This window comes from Zalophus californianus, chromosome 7, assembly GCF_009762305.2.
Source record: "Zalophus californianus isolate mZalCal1 chromosome 7, mZalCal1.pri.v2, whole genome shotgun sequence".
Taxonomy (NCBI): domain Eukaryota; kingdom Metazoa; phylum Chordata; class Mammalia; order Carnivora; family Otariidae; genus Zalophus; species Zalophus californianus.
Window position 1 is genome coordinate 35,960,543 of NC_045601.1, and position 17,315 is coordinate 35,977,857.

General features: G+C 35.8%; 1 protein-coding gene across 8 annotated transcripts in view; it reads left to right on the forward strand.

The window, feature by feature from the left end:
- PTPRK (protein tyrosine phosphatase receptor type K) overlaps nt 1–17,315 on the forward strand; it is a 553,961-nt gene that overhangs the window by 499,422 nt on the left and 37,224 nt on the right. For 6 of the 8 annotated variants that reach the window (XM_027601765.2, XM_027601758.2, XM_027601761.2 and 3 more), the window contains exon 14: nt 13,693–13,831. In XM_027601765.2, coding sequence (XP_027457566.1) covers nt 13,693–13,831 — 139 coding nt within the window. The remainder of the gene's footprint in view (nt 1–13,692; nt 13,832–17,315) is intronic. The other 2 variants (XM_027601759.2, XM_027601764.2) reach the window with 1 other exon arrangement.

Here is a 17,315-nt window from a genome sequence, read left to right on the forward strand (position 1 = left end):
TTAAACTAAACTGTTGGTCACTGTGAATCATTGGACATAAGAGATGAAGGAGATTATATCTGCCCTCAATTAGCTTATAATCTAGCATGTATTGCAGATTTATTGAAAAATATTTGCAACCCAGTTTTAGGTGTGGGTTATGGGCAAATAATTAACTGTTGTTTTAGAGATGAGAGAGTAGTTAAGGATTAAGATCTTGAATAAGCTCTAAAATAAAAACATAAAATCCCACGGTCTGACTTCCATTTTTGGGAACCTGGCAGACATCTGAGGATGTCTGCAGAACAATCCTACCTAGATTGGACACGCCTTTAGGTACATTACCAGGCTCACAGTACCTAGGGGAGGTCTCTAAGGACTCACTATTCTGCTTCTCCCCCACCCCGAAAAAAAGTAGACGAATGGAGGTAAAAATAGTGAGCAATAGGCAGAAGGAAAAGTTGGTAGTCCCTGCAGGGATGCTGAAGCTATATTGTCCTTGAGACACAGGTGCTTGGGCTGGTAATAAGAGGGTTGCCTAGCCTGGAACTCTCATATAGAGCTGATACTCTTGAGGAGTGCAGAGGTGGTCTGACTCCTGGGGTTCCTCATGGTTACTGGCAGAAGGTGATGCTGGCTCTTTTGTAGATGAAAGCATGATCAATTTAGGCCTGCAGGATTCCCACAGACTAACATAAAGCAATTAACTCACAACCAAAGGTCACCAAGCATTCCTGAAAGTAATTCACTGTGAGTGTTAGCAGAAACAACAGATTTACATCCCCAAAGGACTACAGAGACTGTGATTGTCCCGTTCAGAATACAGAAGAGCTGTGTATAAAATACTCAGAGATACAAAGTGCAGATCATAAAGTTTAGCAAAAAGCTATTCGGAGTTGACTAAACAAAGAACAACTTGCAAAGAACCAAATGGACACTTTCAGGAAGAAAAAGCACAATTGTTTGAATTTTAAAAACTCTTTGGATGGACTACATGGCAGCTTTGACAGAAGTGAAAAGATAATTTATCAGCTGAACTTTAATCCAAAGAAGTTACAGCAAAGTATAAAGACAAGCCAAGATGCTGAAGAAGAGGCCTAGGCATGAGGACGTGCATATCATGTAACATATTAGAAAGCTGTGGTAATTAAAACCATGTCATATCAGCACAGAATAAACATATTGCCTCTTACAAAATAATGGAAAATCTGGAATCTGAATTCATGCATTTATGTAATTAGAATATAGGACAGAAGTGGTTTTGTAGATCATTGGATCAATTCAAAAATTGTCCACAGATAAGTATGGATATTTATTTGGGAGGGGTGGGGCGTTAGATCTGAAATGTCTTCCTAGTGTATGTCATATTCAGAAAGCAATTTCAGATGGACCCAGGATTAAGTATGAAATGCATAGTTTTAAAACTTTTAGAGAGATTGTTTTTATGAATTCAAATAAATGATTGATATATATGACTTCATTAAAATTAAGAACCACTATTCATCAGGCTGTCATAAATAAAGTGAAAGGAAAGCCACCCAAAGAAGGTATGTGTAACATATAACTGACAAAAGATTAGTATCCTTACAAAAAATATTTTCTATAAATCAATAAGAAAAAGATGAAAACTAAATACAAAAAAAAAAGAGCCAAAGTTTTGCACCACACATTTCAGAGAAGAAATGAGTATAAATATTTCAAATATGTATCTCAAAAGATAATTTCTTTTTTTCAAAAGATAATTTCAATAATCAAATGCATATTAGATGTCATTCTCTACCACTAAACTGGTAAAAATCATGAAGTCTGGTAATACGAAGTGTTAAGATGTAATTTTTTTTTAAAGATTTTATTTATTTGAGAGAGAGAATGAGATAGAGCACAAGAGGGGGGAGGGTCAGAGGGAGAAACAGACTCCCCGCTGAGCAGGGAGCCCGATGTGGGACTCGATCCTGGGACTCCAGGATCATGACCTGAGCCGAAGGCAGTCGCTTAACCAACTGAGCCACCCAGGCGCCCTGATAAGACGTAATTTAAATGGAGTTTACGTACACTGCTGATGGGTATAGAACTGGGTCATGATTTAGCATTATCTTGTAAAGCTGAATATTTGCAAGCATATAATAGTTGCAGTCCAAATCTGGATACAACCCAGGGGGCCACAGTTTGCCAAACCCTGAAATAGATGGAGGAGTATTTGGGGAAGGACTGATGCATTTGTATGATTAGGGTATGGGACAGCCTAAAGGAGTTGTCAGTAGATGAGATTGAAAAGGTTGATTAGAGCCTAGTTTTTAAAGGCTTTCTATATCGTACCAAGAACTTCTGCCTTTCCTCTTCCATGGGAAGCAGTTTAAAAAGTCATTTAATCACATTTGCATTTTAGAAAACTCATTCTTATGGCAATAGAAGGATAAATCTGAGGAGGCCTGTAAGGGAAGCAGAGAGGCTTCGTGAAAAAGCAAAACGGGTGGGTCTTGTGTAAGGCACTGAAAAAATGGAATGGAGAATTAAGGACAGACTGCAGACATAACTCAGAAGATAGACTTAACCATGTTTAAGAAGAGAACACATTAAGGCTCTATTTTACCCAGTTGAATAAATTTAACTGAATGGAAAGCTTAATGAAAAATTCATATGTAAAATATTTGACCTTCATTAAGTTGCCATGAAGCAAAAAATATTGAACATGTTTTTTAACCTTCAAGAACATTCCTAAAACGTGATGCTTATTTTATTGCTTTTTAAAAAAGCATTTCTATCATTTCTTCAGGATTTTATGTAAAACTTAAACTGTGGTTTTAAAATAAAAAAAAAGGAGAGAAAAACTACAGGAAGATGTCATGTAGACCCTGTTTTTTATTGCCAACCATCTGAGACTGGACAGGTTTCATAAGATCATATGACATGATGAAACAACAGGACTTCAAAGAATCACGGAGTTAAATAATGCAAGCTTCAAGATGCCCGTAAGGCTAAGAAGTCCACTGTGGCAGACTATTTAATTAGTAACATGTACTTTACAAAACTCACCATTATATATTTATACAATAGACTGTTAACATTTTTTAAAAACTGTTTTCTAGTACTGTCAGTTCCCCTATTCACATTTTTTAATGTTTGTGTGATGGACCCAACGGGCTGATGTCTGGGCCATCTCCACCCAGGACTGCAGGACCTCTATTACTACTATTAGTACCAGTGTTCCACACTTTATAGGAACTTTTCCCATCATTATGTCACTTGATACTCCTAAAAGCTATCTAATATAGCCACTGTTATTTTTATTTTATAGATTAATATTAGCTCAGAGATGCCAACTTGCTCATTGTCACACAACAAATAAAAGAAGGATCTGAGAGTTAAAATAGGGCCTTACTGATACCAAGTTTCTAGTACTTTCCATGACTGTGGAATTTCCCTACACTTTGGTTTGGTGGTAGATAGTGGCAGATGGTAGAAACAGTTAACTTTGTGTAAAGTGGCTAGCAGAGGGGTTAGAAATTTCTGGAGACAATTCAGAAGCATATGCCAACGTCCAAAACAAGATATGCATATCTGATCAAATCTATCCTTGTGTTTTTTTTAGAAGACAAGTGATTTTCTGTGTGTCCATATAATCTACCATAAGCAGCCTTACTGTTGTTCTTTTACGTACTCAACCAGTACTTTTGTACTGTTGCTCCTTTCCAGGTCCTACTAGAAATGCAATGCTAAGCAAAATGAACGTGGTTCCTGCCTTCATGGGCTTTGTGTTAACAGGAGTGGGAAACCATTGGCAGGTTCTCATCAGTGGAGTGAGATGATACAGTTGAAGTCACAGATACACTATGTGCTACACTGTGGGTTGATGTGGAACAGGCAGAGTGCAGTCAGGGAGATAAAATGCATGACTGCTGTGTAAACTGGATGAGATAATGATGTTGACCTGACTTAAGGTAGTAGCAGCAGAGATGGGAAAAGTAGGCACAAGAGATATTTAGGAAGTAGTAGTGCTCTAACTAATTGTATGAGAAAGAAAAGTGTAGTAATCAGTCATCTGTCCTGCTTGCCCAGAACAACTACAGTTTTGCCTTTTGTCCTATCATAATTATTAAAAGTATCCCCTTTGACTTTCAAAAGCATCCCAGTTTGGTTGACAAATATGTGTTGATCTTGGAAATGAGAGGAAGATTCAAGAATTTTGTCCAGGTTTTTGGTTTCAACACCTCTGTGGATAGTTGTGTCATATACTGAAAGGGGGTTCATTGGAGAAGAGAATGGTATGGGGAGGAGACTGAATTCAGAATGGGTATGTTGTGTCTAAGGTAACTGTCTTAATTGAAGTGAAGGCGTTTAACAAGAACCAGATGACTACATGGGTCCAGGAGCTCAGCTTGGAGGCCTTGACCCATCATTAGAGATATATTGATTTGGGAGCGATCAGCATGGATGGCACCTGAAGTGATGGAAGTAGATGAAATCACCAAGCCAAAAGTGTCAAGAGGCCCACTTCCCCGAGGAACTCAAAGCAGCACCTATTTTTAAGGGAAGCAAGGAGGGGTTCACAAAGGAGATCTGGAAAGGAGAGGCCAAAGTCGTAAGAAAACTGGGAGATGAGCAAGAAAGGAGAGAGAGCAATGTCTCATGCTATCAAGAGGTCACATACAATGAGAAAAATGTACATTGAACTCAGTAACTAGTAAGTCATTGGCGACATTGGTGATGGATGGTGGCTTGGTGACATTGTGAGACATAAGCTTGATTATAGCATTTTTTTTCTCATTTTTTAATTTAAATTCAATTAATATATAGACTATTATTAGTTTCAGAAATAAAGTTCATTGATTCATCAGTCTTATGTAACACCCAGTTCTCATCACATCACGTGCCCTCCTTAATGTCCATCACCCAGTTACCCCATTCCCCCACCCCTCTTCCCTCCAGCAACCCTCATTTTGTTTCCTAGAGTTAAGGGTCTCTTATGGTTTGTCTCCCTCTCTAATTTTGTCTTGATTTATTATTTTCCTCCCTTCCCCTATGCTCCTCTGTTTTGTTTCTTAAATTGCACATATGAGTGAAATCATACAATAATTGTCTTCCTCTAACTGACTTATTTCGCTTAACATAATACCCTCTAGTTCCATCCACATCATTGCAAATGGCAAGATTTCATTTTTTTGATGGCTGAGTAGTATTCCATCCTGTACTGTACACACACACACACACACACACACACACACACACACACACACACCCCCCACATCTTCTTTATTCATTCATCTGTCAGTGGACATCTGGGCTTTTTCCATAGTTTGGCTATTGTGGACATTGCTGCTGTAAACATTAGGGTACAGGTGCCCCTTCAGATCACATTTGTACCTTTGGGGTAAATACCCAGTAGTGCGATTGCTGGGTCATAGGGTAGCTCTATTTTCCAACTTTTTGAGGAAGCTCCATACTGTTTTCCAGAGTGGCTGTACCAGCTTGCATTCCCACCAACAGTGTAAGAGGGTTCCCCTTTCTCTGCATCCTCACCAACATTTGTTGTTTCCTGACTTGTGAATTTTAGCCATTCTGACCAGTGTGAGGTGGTATCTCATTGTGGTTTTGATTTGTATTTCATTCTTTAGTAGGATGCTTTTTAGCCTCCATGTATTTGAGTTCTTTCCATATTTCCCCTTGTGATTGAGTTCAAGTTTCAAAGCACTGTGCTCTGAAAATATTCAGGGATTGATCCCAATCTTTTGGTACCAGTTGAGACCCGATTTGTGACCCAGGATGTGATCTATTCTGGAGAGTGTTCCATGTGCACTCGAGAAGAATGTGTATTCTGTTGCTTTAGATTGGAGTGCTCTGAATATATCTGTTGAAGTCCATATGGTCCAGTGGGTCATTCAAAGTCCTTGTTTCCTTGTTGATCTTCTGCTTAGATGCTCTGTCCATTGCAGTGAATGGGATGTTAAAGTCCCCTACGAGTATTATATTATTATCAATGTGTTTAAATTTGTTATTAATTGGTTTAGATAATTGGCTGCTCCCATGTTGGGGCACAAATATTTACAATTGTTAGATCTTCTTGTTGGATCGACCCTTTAATTATGATATAGTGTCCTTCCTCATCTTTTATTACAGTCTTTGGTTTAAAATCTAATTTATCTGATATAAGGATTGCTACCCCAGCTTTCTTTTGACATCCATTAGCATGATAAATGGTTTTCCACTCCCTCACTTTCAGTTTGGAGGTGTCTTTGGATCTAAAATGAGTAGACAGCATATCGATGGATCTTGCTTTTTTTTATCCAATCTGATACCCCGTGTCTTTTGATTGGGGCATTTAGCCCATTTACATTCAGAGCAACTATTGAAAGATATGAATTTAGTGCCATTGTATTACCTATAAAGTAATTGTTTCTGTATATTGTTTCTGTTCCTTCCTGGTCTATGTTCCTTTTGGGCTGTCTTATATTTCTTGCAGAGCTGGTTTAGTGTTCACAAATTCCTTTAGTTTCTGTTTGTTCTGGAAGCTCTTTATCTCTTCTATTTTGAGTGACAACCTTGCTGGATAAAGTATTCTTGGCTGCATATTTTTCTCATTTAGCACCCTGAATATATATGCAAGTCCTTTATGGCCTGCCGAGTCTCTGTGGGTAGATCTGCTACCAGTCTAATGTTTCTACCCTTCTAGCTTAAGGACCTCTTGTCCCGAGCTGCTTTCAGGATTTTCTCTGAAATTTATAAGCTTCACTATTATATGTCGAGGTGTTGACCTGTTTTTATTGATTTTTGAGAAGGGTTCTCTTTGCCTCCTGGACTTCAATGCCTGTTTCCTTCCCCAGACTAAGGACGTTCTCAGCTATAATTTGCTTGATATACCTTCTGCCCCTCTCTCTCTTTCTTCTTCTTCTTGGATCCCAATTATCCTAATATTGTTTCACTTTATGGTGTCACTTATCTCTCGAATTCTCCTCTGGTGACCCAATAGTTGTTTATCTCTCTTTTCTCAGCTTCTTCATTTTCCATCATTTTGTCTTCTATATCACTAATTCTCTCTACTGCCTCATTTATCCTAGCAGTTAGAGCCTCCATTTTTTATTGCATCTCATTAATAGCCTTTTAGATTTTGACCTGATTAGATTTTAGTTCTTTTATTTCTTCAGAAAGGGATTCTCTAGTGTCTTCTATGTTTCTTTCAAGTCCAGCTAGTATCTTTATTTATAATCATTATTCTGGACTCTAGTTCTGACATCTTACTAATGTCCGTATTGATTAGGTCCCTGGCAGTCGGTACTGCCTCTTGTTCTCTTTTTTGAGGTGAGTGTTTCTGTCTTATCATTGTATCCAGAAAAGAAAGAAGATGAACGAGAGCAAAATACTAAAATACTAAAATAAACAAAATACTAAAATAGCAACAAGGACCCCAGAGAAATATACAGGAGGCAAATCAGAAGAGACCCAAAACCAAAAATAAAAAAATAAGAAAGAGAATATAATCAGACAGGTGAATGGAACAGAGTAATACACTAGATCCTGGGTGTATTTTGGTCTGTCTGTTAGAAAACTAGATCCCAAAATTGTAGAGAAAGAAAAACTTATATATATACAGAAATAAAATTAAATACAATGACAGGATAGAATGTAAACTGAAAGACAAAGAATCATGAGGGGAAAAAAAACATGAATTCTGTATACTATTTTCCCCAGTGCTGGAGTTTTGAAGTTCTGTATGATCAGTAAACTTGGTCTTAGCTGGATATTCTTTCTGATCTTCTGGGGGAGGGTCCTGTTGCACTGATTATCAGGTGTCTTTGCCCCTGGCAGAACTAAACCACCCTTACCTTTCCCAGGGGGCCAGGCTAAGTAATCTCAGGATTGCTCTAGGTGGCTTTTGTTCCCTGAAGTCTTCCCATGCTGCTTTAGAGGATAAGAATGAAAATGGTGGCCTCTGATCTCCAGCCCCAGAGCCAAAAGCTCAGGGCCCCACTCCTCAGTGCACACTCACAGAAAAGCAATCAGTCACTTCTGTCTCCCTTGTCTCCATCCACACTCCGTGATTACCCAGCCTGTGACCGAGAATTTTTACCTCAGGCACACAACCCCATTTCGAGTCTCCAAACCCTATAGACTCCTGCAACAGGCATCCGCGCTGCTCCACCCAGGGAGGGAGGGGAGTCTTGCCCTAGTTCTGCCACTTACTGGGCCCCTCCTCAGAGGGCAGTCACCTGACCATGCTATGGTTCATGATTTATGGCAACCCAGAGCTGAAAGCCCATTCCTGGGCTTGCTGATTGCAGTTGGCTTCCCTGCTCCAATACCTGGGAACTCTGCCACACCCAGGCACCCCCAGTCTTCCTGTGACCCCAGGGATCCTGAGACCACACTGTCCCACCTAGGGTTCCTCCCCCACCTAGCCACCTGAGCACCCTTCAGGCAGGGATGTCCCTCACCGGAGCAGACTTCTAAAAGTTCTGATATTGTGCTCCACTGCTGTGTCACTTTCCAATGGCTGGCTAATGGAGGCTCCCTCCCCCTGCAGTTTATCTTCCGATATATTGCCTCAGATTCACTTCTCTGCACCTCCTACCTTGCAAAAAGTGGCCGCAGCAATTCTTTTCTTAGATCTGTGGTTGAGTTTGCAGGTGTTCAGAATGATTTGGTAACTATCTAGCTGAATATACCAGGGACCAGACAAAACTAAGGTCCATTACTCCTCTGCCATCTTCCTCCCTCTGAGCATAGCATTTAAATTAATGATTGGGAAGTGAGTGTAAACAATTTTCAGAATTACAACTGAGAAGGAAAGCACTAGTGAAATACCTGGAGAATTTGTGAAATTTACAGGATGATGGTGTCTCTAAAGTTGTTATGAGATCACCTAATATATTGAACTTAGAGGCTTCCACCTCTAATACCCATCATGAAAATGGAATATGATCACAGCTTTTAAACTTAACTAAATTTGTGTGTTTTGGTGGTATTTGTATATTTTTTTAATCTAAATCTTTTACCTGAAGTTTTCAGGTAAATTATTTTTACATAGCAGGAGGAAGGACACAATTTATAAGGTCACTTTAACTATTTTGAAAAAAAAAAAAGAAAAAAGAAAAGCAACACATAAATTTGCTCAATTAAAAGGAAATACTGCCTTAGTTCTTTCTCACTGTCCAAAGAATTATGCTCCCTTTGGCTTCAGAACAATGGGGACTCTTTAAATATTCTTTGACAGATAAAAAAAGGTAAAGATTTATGGCAAAGGAAAGCATTTCTGAAAGAGGTGTTCTGCATTGCCTTTGTGTATGTGCATAAATTATAAACGGGGCTCAAGGGTGCAGTCACTATAATAGCTTTCTGCTCTCTTTGAAGAAAATAGAAAATGCTCACTTAGGGGTTACTCTTGTGTTTCCATTAATGAATCTTCTAAGCTTGAATGATTTTAAATAGGATATTTATGTTCCTTGGTTCTAGTAGGCCAAGAACTTAGAAAAATGTGTGTGATTAAAGTATCTAAAGTAATAAATTTACATGGACATTTAATAAAAAATATTAGTAATAATAATAATAATAAATGTCTCAGCTAAAGACTTTAAGGAGGATTCACAATGAAGGAAAAAAAGCCACAAAATCATATGTTCCTAGAGAATTTGATTAGCCTTCTGTACTCAAGTTTAATAATGATGTTGAAGCTTTGATGAACAACTCTGCACAAGAGTTGTAATCATGACAGACAAGCACCCTTACTTAACCCAAATGAATGAACTTGGTGTTTTTTTCTTTAACTATTTGGAAAAAAGTAATTGAAGTCCAGTGTTTAACAAAGACATATAGACTATGACTTTAAAGTAGTAACACTGTTTTACATAATAGGTTATAAAAGTCTCATTACTTTATACCCTGAATACACTTACTTGCAAGGTTATCAGTGCCTTTGGTCAGAAATTTACTATTATATTTGGCTTTTTGTTTCTGAAAATGTGTTTAGATTAATTCATCAGCAAATCTATATTATTTAATGAGACTTACAAAAATTCTTCAATATCTGAATTTGAAATTATTTACCCACCATCTTTATGTCAGTTTTATTATTTAATTAACCCAGCTAGTATTTTTTCTTTTTTTTTAATTTTATTTAAATTCAATTAATTAACATAGAGTGTATTATTAGTTTTGGAGATAAAGTTCAGTGATTCATCTGTCTTATGTAACACCCAGTTCTCATCACATCATGTGCCCTCCTTAATACCCATCCCCCAGTTACCCCATCCCCCACCTCCCACCCCTCCAGCAAACCTCATTTTTTTCCCTAGAGTTAAGAGTCTCTTACAGTTTGTCTCCCTCTCTGATTTCGTCTTGATTTATTTTTCCTTCCTTTCCCCTATGCTCCTCTGTTTTGTTTCTTAAATTCTACATATGAATGGAATCATATGATAATTGTCTTTCTCTGATTGACTTACTTCATTTAGCATAATGCCACATTGTTGCAAATGGCAAGATTTCATTTTTTTAGGGCTGAGTACTATTCCACATATATGTATATATACCACATCTTCTATATCCATTCATCTGTAGAGGGACATCTGGGCTCTTTCCATAGTTGGCTATTTTGGACATTGCTGCTATAAACATTGGGATGCATGTGCCCCTTCGGGTCACTACATTTGTATCTTTGGGGTAAATACCCAGTAGTGCAAATGCTGGGTTATAGGGTAGCTCTATTTTCAACTTTTTGAGGAACCTCCATACTGTTTTCCAGAGTGGCTGCACCAGCTTGCATTCCCACCAACAGTGTAAGAGGGTTCCCCTTTCTCTGCATCCTCACCAACATTTGTTGTTTCCTGACTCATTAATTTTAGCCATTCTGACTGTAAACCCAGCTAGTATTTTAAGACTGCCTGTTCATAGTTCATGATCAGAGTTTATATTTGCACCTGTGTATATTCTGAAGTTTGTCTGGTGGGCTTAACAGTTCTGAAGATTTTTAGGAGATACATGCTACTTATGGCATAGTATCTTTAGAAAAGTATCTCATAATTATATGTTTTGTTGCATAAAAATGTGTATTAAATATATACTTGACCTCATTGAATAAGAACTGATCTTTCAATGAGTTTCAGAAACATTTAATTCTGTGAGATACGTCAAATCACAAAGCAATCATCATTACTCTCGGAAAGCCAAGCATAACCTAGAACCTATTAAGAATAAGCATTAAATAATGAATAATGATGACTTGTTGCATGCACTAAGTTTTTTCTAGGGATTTCTACATAAAACATTCTGTCTCCCTATTTGAAGCAGGAACTATTGAAACCAATCCATTTGAGAATTACAAACAACATATATTCTCTTTAGCTTTATATCCAACTTTGAAATATATATTTCACATGTTTTCATACACACTGATGTGTATGTATTTCTAAAATTGTTCTTGGGAAAGAAGAGATCTCCAATATGTTTAATACATGCTTTGATGAATTGAACTATAATGTATAGTTTGAAATGTGGTAAGCATTGAACTACCTCTATTCATAATTAATAAGATTGGATGTTTCCTGAAACCTAGATATATGGAAAGTGTCATGTCAGAAAGGAAGACTCCTTTGCTTACCAGAAGAAACAAGCTGAAGGCTTGCTCTTCCTACTTGAGAATAATAGTTACCAAATACAGACCCATGGCGAAATTTTGTCCTATCCAATTGAAATAAGATAAATTAAGACAGTTACAGTGAATTGTTTTATAAAGTAAACTGTTTCTTCTAACACTTTTCTTCAAACCTATGTTTCCTACTGGTTTTACTTTAAATTGCCATTTTATGAAATGATATTGATATTAGATATATTCGTTATTTTTAATTTCATACTTGGAAAAATTAAAAATTAGTAACCTTGTGTCCATCCCTTTTGGGGAGAAACTGGCTGGTCGGGAAAGTAGAGCAAATATTTAGATGTGCAGATATGCAGAACCTGGAGTGAAAGCATGGGGAGGGGGTTTGGAAGCCAAGACAGAGAGGCTAAAGAAGAAAGAATTGGAATATAGAACAATAGATAGTTTTTAAAAGGAATTTGTAAATTATCCATTGGAAAGGTATGAGGTTAAATTTAGGGGTTCGCTTGTTCATTCAGCCACCATCTCCACACACTGTGGTGGATGCTTTAAGGCAGTTTCCCAAATGTGCCTAATCCTAGGAGTCACCCATACTCTTGTCACCCAGATTCTTAACAGGAGGGACTGTGGATCTGGAAACATTGAGAAATGCTGTTTTCGAAGATAGAAGATGTGTTAGATTTTGTTACTCTTCTTGAGCAATTTATAATCTATCCTTATCTCTCTACGCCTCAGTTTTTCTGTCTGCAAAAACGTAAAATAATACTTTTCTTGCCAGTTTTCAAGGTTAATAAGGTAAAAGGAAAATATCTTCAGAGGGTTAGTGGAACTTGTAAATTGACTAATAAGGTTTATGCTTTTAATTGTGTTATATGTGGGGGATGGTGGTGGCTTTGAGAAAGAAGGACAGAAGTATAATGAATGGATAAAAAAGATGTGTGTATATATATATGCAATGGAATATTATTCAGCCACCAAAAAGAATGAAATCTTGCCATTTGCAATGACATGGATGGAGCTAGAGTGTATTATGCTAAGTAAAACAAGTCAGAGAAAGATAAATACCATATGATTCACTCATATGTGGAATTTAAGAAACAAAACAGATGAACATATGGGAAGGGGAGAAAAAAGAGAGGGAAGCAAACTGTAAGAGTCTCTTAACTACAGAGAACAAACATGGTTGCTGGAGGGAGGTGGGTAGAGGATGGCACTTTTTGTGGGGCACCTGGGTGGCTCAGTCAGGTAAACATCCTTCTCTTGGTCTCAGTTCAGGTCTTGATCTCAGGGTTGTGAGTTCAAGGCCTATGTTGGGCTCCATGCTGGGCATGGAGTCTACTTTAAAAATGGGGAAGGAGAGGGCACTTGTGATGAATCACTAAATTCTCCTGAAACCAATATTACACTATATGTTAACTAACTAGAAATTAAATAAAAAAGAAATTGGAACAAAAAAAAAGAATTTCGGGGCGGGAAAGAATTTTTAAAATAATAATAAAACAACTTTATCTTTTCAAAGTTCTGTTTCCCAAGTTTATTATCTGGGTTTTATTTTTAAAGAGAATGTGAAATATTCCTTGATGTATTTGTTTTTTCTTTTCCTCCCAACCAGCTATTCCTTTCAAATCTTGTATATCAAATCATAAACTGACACCTCCACTAGTTATTGAACCTAACCTCTTGTGTCCCAGGCAAGTGTTATTGACAAGTACCGTGAAGGGCCAAGCACAGCACCAAATGCCTGAATTCAGAAGTGTTTGCTGAATGAGCCAGCAAACAAATGAATCCCTAAATCTGACACCATCTCTTTCCATATTGTAGACTAAAAATCTTGTGTCTGACTTCTACAGACATTTGGAGAAAAATAGTTCACCGTTCCCTCTGATAGTCTTTTCTAGGTTTTGTTTTATTTTTATGTGTTGACAAAATCCCTATTCAGAAGGCTTTCCCCTTATCTCTACCCTAACTCTCTTATGCTGTAGTTCAGCATGCTTTTGTATTTATATATCTAGGTTATTTATAGTCAAATGAAATAAACAAGTTCTCCTTTGGTAGTAATTTTTGGCTGGGACTAATTTTCATTTCTGTGATAATTAGCTGCTTTCAGTAACTTATTTTTTAAATTCATTTAGCAGCAGCAACAGAAGAACCAGAAGTGATTCCAGACCCAGCCAAGCAGACAGACAGGGTGGTGAAAATAGCAGGAATTAGTGCTGGCATTCTGGTGTTCATCCTTCTCCTCCTAGTTGTCATACTAATTGTAAAAAAAAGGTAAGAACTGACTTTGTTCTGTCCCATTCACCTACCATTTATGTCACTAGTTTTCAAATACTGTTTTGTTTCCTTGAGCTCTTTTGAAATAGAACAAACAAGAAGAATTGAATTTTGACAGTGTTGCCAGCATCTGAGTCTATTTCTCATGACTTTTAAGTAAATTCCTATCGGTTCTTTGCCGTTTAATTTTGGATATAAACGTATACTTTTTGTCAAGTTAACTTTGAAAGTAATGTATGTATTTAAATTTCTCAAATGCAGAGACACTTGAGATATTCATTTATCTTTTATTTTGAAATGTTATTTACTAATAATGGCAAAAGTATTTATTATGATACTTGGATTATGGTCTGTGAATTAGTTTGTACTCTTACTCTGTTTTTCTAAATGTTGACTACAAGTAAGATATGAGAAGAATCTAAATATTATTTTGTGAAATTGTATATTAAGTATTCACTGACTAAATATTTCAGCACATTAATATGAAGAGTCTTTTTGTTTTTTAATTGAGCGTTGGTCTTTTATACAATATCAACCAATATCGCCATCTTCTGGAATTCTATGAAGATATTAAGACCTAGGAATTGAAACTGAACTCTACTCAGGAGATTAAAGTATACTCTGCTGAAAAACATTTTGAAGTATACAGTCTTTATAACTTGAACGTCTTTCCATTCTATAAAATGTCATTATCTAAAAGGCGTTATCTTAGAAACTGATAGAACTCTCTTATCCTTCCAATCATATGTTTTAGATTATAGTGCAGTTTAGAAGGACTTTTAAACAAGTCTTTACATGCAGAGTACAGTCCTAAAATAGCTTTTTGTATAGAAGTGTTTAAAATTTATGATTATATCAAATATTAAATGATGTTGCTTACATTACATTAAATCATATACTATTAGGATTGTTTTATACTCAAAATAAATCATTAACAATATAGATAAGACTCATACTACATGTTTAATCATTCCATCAGAGTTTATTTTAATGTATTGCCTCTTTACAATTATCCCCTGGAGATATATATGTTGGAGAAGACACATCTGCATTAGAAACATTAGGTATGCATTATAGTGTTTTGTGTTAAATTAGCTACTTACGTGCTTTCCCTTATAGTGCTTTCTCTTTTTGCTGTTGTCTACCTCTGTGGTTGGAGAATACATCATAATTGAGATAGGAAGTTTTAAGTATTTTAGAAATACGAATTTGCCAATTAAGATCAATAAAATGGCTGATTGTAACCTTTTAGATCTTATGTCTCTATTTAGTTTAAATTTATATTTGCAGAGTTAACTAAACTGTTTAGAGAGTTAACTAAACTTTGCTTCACAATTATAAAACTATTCCAGTCCCTTCAGATTGGAAATGAGAGCATGAAATTGGCCTCTGATTATGTCCTCACTCAGTTAGAATTGGGTTAAACTTATTGATTTTATTTGTTATTTATTCAACGCTTATTTGTTATTGTAGCCTTCCTTATCCATGGCCCTCTGTTTCAGAAATAACAAAAAAAAAAAAAAAAGGAAACATAAATTACCTAAAGTAAACCAAAATAATCTCTAAGCATGATTATTTTTGTGTGGGTAAAATGCTCTGACAACTGTCTAAAATTGCATAATGTACAAATTCTTTTTCTGGTTCATATTTTAAATGGTTGGCCTCTCTATTAGAATGCTCAGTGTTTGACTTTTCATAATTATGCATTAATTGATTATCTTTTGGTAGAAAGTATTCCAGGGCTTTTGTTTCTCTTCCTCACCACAACCTTTATGACCAAGAAAAGTTGCAATTTTATAGATAGAGAAAGTTACATATTTAGATATACTTCTTTCCATTATATAATACTAGAACTAAATTACATGAATCCCTTATCTAAGCAACTTTGTAATGACTTCTACTCATATGTAGTATGTCTCACATATATCGTGTATGATTTAATAACAAATATGTTTATTATACATACACAAAGGCATAGATTTTATAACCGTATTGCATAGTATCAAGCTTAATCAATTTTAGTATATAATGTTTCCCTTTTAATACACAAATTTATAACAAAAATAATGTAAAAGCAAACTATTTTAGTCTCTTACGGTCTTTGTTTTTATGGGAAATTAAGTTTCTCAAGACTTTATCCCTCATTGGGAATAATATACATAGGTATATTTCTCATGTTGAAAAATGTTCTATGCATTTTTGAGTTTTGTGTAAAGATATGGTTTGGAATTCAATTTAGTAAAATTCTACAGCTGAGGGTATATATAAAGTAAGTTTTTAGGCTAAGAAAAGGGATAGTGCATCTCTCAAAACGCAGTGTCATTTTTTTTTTTTAATTTAAACGCTGTTGAATTATTTCCAAATGTATGCCATTTTTTCATTGGTTATGTATTATATTTTAAATGTGCAGCATGAATACATTATTAATTCCCAACATAAATTTGAAATTATGTTTCAATACAGTAAATGTTTGTGTATGATATCATGATCACATACATCTACTGTGGAAATACCTCCGTGTATTTATAGTGCATGGGGCATATGTATATTCACACAATATATGTATGTACCCCTGTGCCATTAAGATATAACTATTTGTTTAGAAATTTAGATGTCACTCTGCATATATTCTATATTAACTTAATAGATACTTGTGTTTTGTATCTAAAGAAAAATAGTCAATTTAGTGTAAAAGTTCTATACACAGCAGTTCCATCTGTCATGGCTTTTCGATGGTAATGGATAATATTATGCTTAACTGCATGTTGAAATACACAATCCATTTAATTTTTAAATTTTTCTGGCAGCAAGAGAAATACCAGCATGCTGTTTTCCAAATTATGTATTTTAAATTTTATTTTTCTATTGCATATCTGTCTAATTGCATGGCAAAAAAATATCTAACCAAATGCATGAGCAAATTGAAATGCAAACCAAAAAAAACATGACTTTTATTTTATTTTACTTTATTTTATTTTTTAACGCACATTTTTCTGCTTTATTGAATGTGACAGAGTCACGCTTTTCATTCACCATTGCTTCTCTTTTTCCACTGTCTGTGATTTGCTTGCCAGGAGGAGCTACTATTCTTACTCCTACTACCTGTAAGTAGAAAACGGGTGATATACAACTTTACATGTGTTAAAGATGCAGTATCCCTTTTCAAAAAACAAGAACAAAAAAATTTAAAAATGTTTGTGATTTTGGTGATATTTTCTGGACTCTAAAATATAAAGTTTAATCATTAACTTACTTTGTTAATCTTTTTAAAAAGGGATATTGTATTTCTGTATGTTCAGCTACTTTTAATTTTATTTATAATTTTCCATTAGTAGCTTTAGACTACACCCCAAAACATCATTTATTTACTTAAGTCAAACCTGTAACTTATAAACATGATACCTCATACTACAGATCAGGTCAGGTCTAACTGTGATAACGTCTTTCTCCACATTTCCAGGAATCCAGGACAGGTTATCAT